This window comes from Physeter macrocephalus, chromosome 14, assembly GCF_002837175.3.
Source record: "Physeter macrocephalus isolate SW-GA chromosome 14, ASM283717v5, whole genome shotgun sequence".
Classification (NCBI taxonomy): Eukaryota; Metazoa; Chordata; class Mammalia; order Artiodactyla; family Physeteridae; genus Physeter; species Physeter macrocephalus.
This window is the reverse complement of record NC_041227.1, coordinates 15432709-15441209: the sequence shown is the minus strand read 5'-3', so window position 1 is coordinate 15441209 and position 8501 is coordinate 15432709. Positions and strand designations below refer to the sequence as shown.

Sequence of the window (8501 nt, the reverse complement as noted above, 5' to 3'; positions counted from 1 at the left end):
ACAGACTTCTCCCTCTCTTCACCCTTGGTGGCCGAAGGCGGGACGGGAAAGGGCCGTCTGGACCGGCGCGCAACCCTCCGGAACCCCCGGGGGCGGAGAGCCAGGCGGGGGACCCGGCGTCTGCCTGGCCAGCGAGAGGAACCTCCCCACCCGGGTCCGGGCCCCAGGCCCTCCGCGGCGCCCGAGGCCGGAACAATAGCGCGCGCTGGCGGGCGGGGGCGGGGCGCTCCGCCGGGCGCCGCCCCCGCCCCGCCCCCCGTGCTCCCACACTAGCTCGCACACTGGCTCGCACACTGGCTCCCACCCGCCGCCCGCCCAGGCACTGCCCGCGGGAGCCGCCGCCGCCGCCGCCGCCGCCGCGCCCGCCATGGACGTCCGCCTGTACCCCTCGGCGCCCGCGGTGGGCGCGCGGCCCGGGGCCGAGCCGGCCAGCCTGGCGCCCCTGGACTATTACCACTGCGGCAAGGTAGGCGGGGGCGGGGTGGGGGCTCGGGAGGGCGGGGCCTGCCCGCGCCTTCGGACCCAGAGCCGAGCCAGAGCGCCCCGGGCTGGAGCGCGGGCAGCAGTACCCCGGCGGCTCGGGACGCGGGCGCTCTCGGGGACACACGCGGGGAGATGCCGGCGGTGCCGACGCGCGGGGACACGCACCCATCAGCCCCGCCGACGGGCACATGCCACTCACGCCGATCCCCTGGCGGTGACACTCACGCCCAGAGTTGTTGGGATCACAGGCAGAAGTCACCCCGACAGTCACTCACACGATGTCACAGTGACACACACTCACCCACGTCCCCCTGAGAGCCTCGCATGCATTCACAAGCCGACACACATTGACCCACTGTCACACACACAGCCATCCTGCTTACACTACCGTCCCACACAAGTCACCCTGACAGTCATTTATTTCTACACAGCCACACGCAGTCACTCGCCCACCTGCGCTGTCACACCGCCACATGCAAGCCACCCGTTCCCACACTACGACGCCACACACCGCGTTCCATGCCCCCATCCGCCGTCACACGCAGTCACAACTGGGGACAGGCACACAAAGAAGTCGCTCCGACAGTTACTCGCTCACGCTCCCAGTGACTCAGACAGTCGCACGCTGTCACCCATAGCCACCCCATGGACGGGGAACCTCAGGCACCCTAATCGCCCTGACAGCCACACAGTCACACGCGGTCACACCCGGGGTCAGCCGCGGCCACCACACCGCCCCTCCCCCACCTCGGCCGTCCACACTCGCGCGTGGGCGTTTTAACTTCTCGGCGCCGCAGCGCACTAATTGGGCCGTTTGGTAATCGGTTGTCACCGCCCGGCGGGGCCTCGGATTGCGAGCTGGCCATAGCCCAGCGAGGCCTGTCCCTTCCCGGGAGCGAGGCCTGTCCCCTCCCGGCTGGGGCTGCGGTGAGGGACACCCCTTCTTTCCCGAGATCGCCGCCTCCACCCGCAGCCAGGTCCCAGCCCTGCTGCATCGGGCGCGATGCGAGCTCGCGCGCCTGGAAGCCCGGACGGGCGGCGACCGACCCCGCTCCCCGCGCCGAGCCCAGCCCGGGACGCTGAGGTGCAGCGGCGCCGTGCGCGTCTCCTCCCTCGCCCGGGAGGGAACTTTCGAACTTAGTTAGGAAGCCGGACGGTCCGTGCGTCCGCAGGTCTGTGCGTTGGTCCGGGGCCGGCCGGAGCCGAGCGCGGCTTTTCGTCACTCGGAGCCCGGATTGAACGGCGCGCGTGGGTTTCCCCGCGGCCCTGGCGCAGACGCGCGGGCTCCATGGCACTGTGTGGTGAGTGCGCGTCGGGTGGCTGGGTCGGCGGCCCTCCGGGGCCTTAACCCCACCCCACGGGCTTTTCGTCAGGCTTCTTGCTGTGGGGATGCTGCGGGGAGGGGGCGTCCCCGCGCGGACCCTGGGGCCGCCGAGGCTGAGTGCGTCCTCAGGCCTTGGGGAGCGGCTTCTGGACTCTGGGGGCAGAGCCCTGCGCAGTTCGCCTGGGGCTTGGGGTGGGGTCCGGGGCCCTCAGGGCCGGGGGCGGCGTGGGCCGGGGGCAGGCGGCAAGTGAGGTCTCTCGGAGGATGGGGAGATTATCTTTTGTCCGGTGACGGGCAAAGTTAGAAGCCGAAGAGGGGGATGGTGTCTTCGAGAGAAGGCCGGTTCTCGGGCTGCTTCCATCTGATGGAGGAAGAATTGATTAGAAGTAGCAAGTGGAGTCTTTAGGAAGGAGAAGACGGTTGGGTTTGGGGCAGCTCGTCTATCTTCTGCCCTTGGCTTTGTTATTTTTTAAAATATGAAGTTGACAAGGTTCCAGCTCCTGGTTTGGGGGCAGGGGTGAGATTGGGGATTTGGGCCTCAGAGTCTGGTTGGATGGTTGCCCCTCGCCTGCAGTGCTCCTTTTGGGGGTGGTGTTTCTGTAAACCCCATCAGAGTGGGGTGGTCTCATAAGGGGGCCTTTGGGAGGTGGAACTCAGCCGAGGCCCCTGCTTTATTCTGATGCGCTGTAAAGCTCTGACTCAGCACCAAGAACCAGTGTAAAACCCTGGTAGGAGGGAAGCAATCAGGGAGTTAGAAGCTGATGATTCTGGTTTCTGTCTGTGAACTAGGACCCCTGACCCAGAGCTGAGGGTGTGTCCAGGTGGAGGAGGGTGGCAGCTGGGCCGCTAAGATAGGTGAAAGAAAGGTCTGACATTGCATTTGGACGTGGGATTTGCTTCTGGATCCTTCAGCCTCATGGCAGGGTGAGGCAGAGGAAGTCACTTGGCTCAGGGAGGGGTGGATCAGAAGCCTGTCGGTAGCAGATCATCAGTGGGCAGTCCCCTTCAGTGCTGGCGGTTGCGGGGTGGGGCAGGTTGTGCCGAGGAGCTGATGTTGAGGGACTGAGGAGGCTCCGTCCTTACAGCTGGTCACTCTCAGAACTGGAGGGGAAACAGGCCCAAGATGCAGCCATGACCACAATTGGGGTCTATAGACTGGGCTGCAGAACCAGGACACAGCCTGCACATTGGGGGCTCGGTCCCTGGAGCCCAGATAAGAGGCTTGTCCCCACAGGGCCTGAGAAACACAAGGGCAAGCCTTTGCCAAGTGATGCTGGACAGCCATGGGGCAGTTGACCTGGAAGGGCCCTTGGCGACCGTTCCCTTGGTGACTGTCCCCTTAGCGATCCTCTAACACAGAGATTCCAGCCTCTTTAAACCAAAGTCATGAGCAGTGGCTGTTCTTTGGGTATCTTTTGTTTGAGAAGATACACAATGACGCAAAGCTGCTATGGTTTCATTTTTGCTTTGAAAGAGATGTTTATTAATCACTGTAATAGTAGCATGCATTTGAAAAATAGCTTACAAGATATGAAACAGCTCATTACTTATTTTATGTAGTAATGGCGCCTGGTGAGCCTAGGGGTTTGTGGCCCTGTAGCCCTGTCTGTGGCCCCCTACTGGGAACCATTAATCCCCTCCTTCTTCCTTCACACAAGGGGAAACTGAGTCATGGAGTAGTATACTCATAGGTTACATAGCAAATGAAGAGCACAGCTGAGGCCTGAACCCAAGTTCCTGGACTCCCAGCGTGACACTTGTCTGGCGTTCCCCACACGTCTCTGTCATGGTTTGGGGGTTAGAAGTCATGATGTCCTTCTAGGGTAACTATCAAGTCCCTTAATTGGGATTTTGGCAAGGTATTTTATCAGGCTGGGGGCATTGCCTGGGGCTTCCTGCTCAACCATGGCAGACTAGTGGAAACTGGCCATTGGGACTGGGCAAACCTGGATTCAAATCTCTGCTTGTGGCTTTGTGGCCTAGGGCAAATGATTTTAGCTCATTGAGATATGATTTACATACAGTAAAACGCAAATTTTAAGTGTACTGTTCCATGAGTTTTGACAAATATAACCACACATGTAACCACTATCCCAATCCAGATATAGAACATTTCTGTCACCCCAGAAAGTTCCTTCATTCTCCTTTCCAGTCAGTAACCCCTACCCCTAGAGGAAACTACTTATCTAATTTCTATTATCAATGCTTTATTTAAGTTCAGTTTTTTTTTGTTTTTTTTTTGTGGTATGCGGGCCTCCCTCTGTTGCGGCCTCTCCCGTTGCGGAGCACAGGCTCTGGACGCGCAGGCTCATTGGCCATGGCTCACGGGCCCAGCCGCTCCGCGGCACGTGGGATCCTCCCAGACCGGGGCGCGAACCTGGTTCCCCTGCATTGGCAGGCGGACACGCAACCACTGCGCCACCAGGGAAGCCCTTAAGTTCAGTTTAAGTGTACTAAGTTAATTTAAGTTTTAGAACTTATGAAGCATATACATTTTTGCATTTCGGTTCATTTTGCTCAACGAAGTGTCCTTATGTATGTCAATAGTTTTTTCTATTTTATTTAGTAATATTACATTGTACAAATATAGCACGATTTGTTTATTTGTTCACCTGCCGATGGACATTTGGGTTTGTTTCCATGTTGGGGCTGTTATAAATAAAGCTGCTGTGAACATCCTTATACAAGTCTTTCTGTGAGTGGGGCAAATTATTTAATATTTCTGAGCCTCAGTGTCCTCTTGAGGACAACATTGTCTACCTCTGAGGTTCGGGAGAGTTAAGTGAGTTGATATAGGATAGGAAAGTTCTTGACACATACCAGCTACTAATTAGATAACAATGCTATCAACCACCTGGGACCTGTTCCAGTAAGAGGCTTAGCATCTCTGTGTTCCAAGTATCTTTCATCCCTGGTCCAAACATCCTGGGTACAAGGCCAACCCAGGATGAACCCAGGGTGTTCAAGGCCAACCTGGGTACCACTTTCTCCATGCAGTGCTCCATGGCCAACAACGTTCTCTCTTTCTCCAGGCACACCCCATCACCCCAAGAACTGGGGTTCAAAACTGCATGGGTTTTGACATGTTCTGTCATCCATCATTCAATCAACAAACAGTTATCGAGCACCTCTTTGTGCTAGGCACTGCACTAGGCAACTGATGGTACAGCAGTGAAACAAAGTGACACATATTGCTACCCTCTGGAGCTTACATGTCAGCATAGGAAGTTATAAATATATGGGTGAGATAGATATGGTATTGTGACTGATGCCATCATTACAACTATGGAGAAAGATGAAGCAGGGAAGAGGGTTAAGGATATTAGGTCCAGGGGCCGGTTTGCAGTTTTAAATAGGGAGGTTGGAGAAGGCCTTGTGGTCTAGATCAGTAGGTCTCAAATTTATGTACCCATTAAGAATCATCTGGTAAGATTTGAAACAGAAACAGATTCCTGGGCATCCCTTCCTGCCCTGAGATTCAGCTGATTTGTGCTGGGGTCCTGAGGGTTTGCATCTCTGATGAGCGCCCAACCATGCTGCTGCAGCTCTGGAGACCACACATTATATAGCAGCGGTTTGGTTGTTTGTATACAGGCTTTTGTGGGCTCCCACCAGGCAGGAACCATGCCCAGCACCTGGCACAGTGCCTGACCCATAATTACTCAGGAAATTGTGCTGGCGGGTGAATGATTCAACTCTCCACCCACACAGCTCTGGGCACAGCATCTTGCCCCTGGATAGGATCTAGACAATCTTGGTTAGTGAATGATTGGAGGCTCCTTATGGCAAAAATCTATGAAGTGGAAGTTGCTGGTCCCACCTCACCCAGACTTGAGATATGACACACCCGCTCAGCAACCCTAGTAGATGAGGTCCCCGCAGCATCTTTCTGCTGGGGCACAGGTGGCTGTGGATGGGTCCTGGGGAAGGAGCCCTGGGCTGGTTGGTCCTGGGGGAACTCTGGAAAGGTGCCTCTGTCTCTGTTAGGAAGATTTTTTACTTTCTGTCTGAAGGTGCTCCCTATAGCTCCCCCAGCCCACAGTGTGTCCCAGAGGCTCCTCAGGGACCACACTTCTGTACCTTACCAATGTCAGGAGCAGCAGCCCAGGCCTGACACAGCCCCTCCCCCTGCCCTCCCCCCCCCCCCCCCCCCCGGGCTGCGGGGTGCTCCTCAGGGACCACACTTCTGTACCTTACCAATGTCAGGAGCAGCAGCCCAGGCCTGACACAGCCCCTCCCCCTGCCCTCCCCCCCCCCCCCAGCCCAGGTCTGCTGGGTGACCTTGAGCATGACAGTGCCTTTCTCTGGGCCTCTGTTCCCCTCTGTGCAAAGGGAGAGCACATTAGTGACCATTAGGTTATGAGATGGGGAGCTATGGTGTGGAAATATAACGAAATAAAGTCTGGGGCATGTCCTTTATAACTGTAGAGTGTGGTGTACCGGCAAGGATGAGGATGATGCTTTTTGAAGAGATAGGCCCTTATATGCATCAGAGAGTAGGAACCACCGTGTCTGTCTACCTTTACTTTTGTATTCCCAGAGCTTGCCTGGCACATAGGTGCTCAGTAAATATTTGCCGAATGAACAAATTCAGGGCTGGCCTGTTTTTCCCTGTGGCTTGAGGAATTTAGCATCTTTTTGGCTCTTATAATCCGAAGACTTTGCGGTGAGCACATCGTGTCCAGAGCAGGGCATGGCAGGGGCCAAGAGTCTTTTGGTTGACCTGACATTCCTAGAAGAACTTCCCTGAGTAGGCCCAGGGAGCGGAGCCCAGCATGGAGAGCAGCCAGTAAACTGGGAAGAGCCTCACCTGCATCCCAAGGATCGCCCTGCAGGGTAGCTGCCAGCTCCTGTAGGGTGTTAATTTTGCTTCTCGGATTTCCCACCGCTGGTCTCAGGTTCGGAAGGCAGTGTAAATTCTGGGACCTGGCAGACCTGGGTTTGAACATTACCTTACCATCTTCAGTGCAGGCAAGTTATTTCACCTCCCTGTGCCTCAGTCTCTGCATCTGGAAAATGGGCACATCAACACCTCCCCCACAAGGTTGCCATCAGAGCTGGAAATCCTGCCTGTAAGGTACTCAGCCCCAGCAGGAAATGCTTTCATTTCTATTCACAAAGAGCAGCACAATTGAAAGTTAAAATGCAAGAGGAATCTAGTTTCAGCACCGGCTGCTGGGGGAAGGGTCTTCCTAACAACTGGCCTTTCCATGCCTTGGTCTCTGGATTTGATTTTCCGGCGCCTAGGGTTTGAAGAGGTCTCTGTGCAGCATTCTGGACAGACAAGGAGCTGCTCACTTCCTTTGCATCTTTCTTTTTCCTTCTTGAATCTGTGTGGGAGGGGAGGTGGGTTTAGGAGGCAGAGAAGACTGGTTCAGATTGCAGCTGCACCGTTCATCAGCGTGGGCCGCTGACCTTGTGCACATCATTCAACTGCTCCAAGTCTCAGTTTTCTCATCTGTACAAGGGGACAGTAATGCGTTCCTCATATTGTTGTTACGAAGCTCAGGTTAAAGTAACAGACATGGAAGTTCCCTCTAATGTAGAGCAGTGTTTCCCAGCCTCAGCAATATTGACATTTTGGACCTGACAGTTCCTGTCTTGGGGGTTGTTCCATATGCATTATAGGGTGTGGAGCATCACCCCTGGCCTTTACCAGCTGGATGCTAGCAGCACCCCGCACTCTAGTCACGACAATCAAAAATGTTTCCAGACTTTGCTAAGTATTCCCTGGGCGGGGAGGCAAAATCACCCCTGTTTGAGAACCACTAATCTGGAAAGTGTGGTACAGGTAAACTAGGAGATGATGGTGATGAGAGTGGCAGAGCTTTGGGGCTCGTGCTTTCTGTTCGGTATTTTAGTCCTGTGTCTCCTTGTCAGCACATCCTGTATCCACGTGGTTGACAGTTATCCTATTTATTTATTTACATGGACCAAAAACCTACGTAGTGATTTTTCAGCATGGTTTGGGAGCAGCAGTAAAAACACATGGTAAGTAATTATTAACTTAATGAGTCGTGGTAAGCTGTAATTTTATATCTTAGTGAAAACATGTTGTATAATAAGGGATAATAAATTTTGTTCAATTACCCTGATGCTTAAACTTGCTACCGTACAGTTGGGATTTCTGGTTCCTGCTAGAGTGAGCAGCAAGGTTGTGGCTTTTCAGTGCGCAATGACCTGTTTCCTGCTGGGTTTTTCAGATGTTCAGCAGGTTTTAACGAGTGCCTACCGTGTGCTAGGGGATTCAGCCCTGTCCTGAAGGTGCAGGGACTCAATAGGAAACTCGGCTTTCCTAGATGAAAGGCTGTGTGGATCTGTAATATACTGGCTCGAAAGGCAGTCATAATTAAATATATAATTGTCTGGGGAAGTGATAAGTGTCAGAGGTGTGGGAACGCTGCACATGGCAGAGTCTTACAGGGAACACCAAGCAGGCTACATGGGGGGCATGCAGAGTGGTGGGAAGGCATTCTAGGCAGAGGGGCACCCGTTGCAAGGTGGCTTGGAGGGGATTTGGGGATACTGTCAGCCTAAGTCAGGGAGTGCTGCCTGCAGGGGAGAGGGATGACAGCAGGAATCATTATATGGAGGGAGGGTCGCATCCCAGCTGGTTGGGTTTTTTTTGTTTGTTGTTGTTGTTTTTTTGTGTGTGTGTGGTATGCGGGCCTCCCTCCGTTGCGGCCTCTCCCGT

The 8501-nt window shown here is 54.9% G+C and overlaps 1 protein-coding gene across 3 annotated transcripts in view; it reads left to right on the top strand.

The window, feature by feature from the left end:
- Nucleotides 1-367: 367 nt before the first annotated feature.
- TOX2 (TOX high mobility group box family member 2) overlaps nt 368-8501 on the top strand; it is a 136290-nt gene continuing 128156 nt past the window's right edge. For 2 of the 3 annotated variants that reach the window (XM_028499810.1, XM_028499809.1), the window contains exon 1: nt 368-466. In XM_028499810.1, the coding sequence (XP_028355611.1) occupies nt 368-466 (99 nt within the window). Of the gene's footprint in view, nt 467-1481; nt 1785-8501 lie in introns of those variants that run through there. The other variant, XM_028499811.2, reaches the window with a different exon arrangement.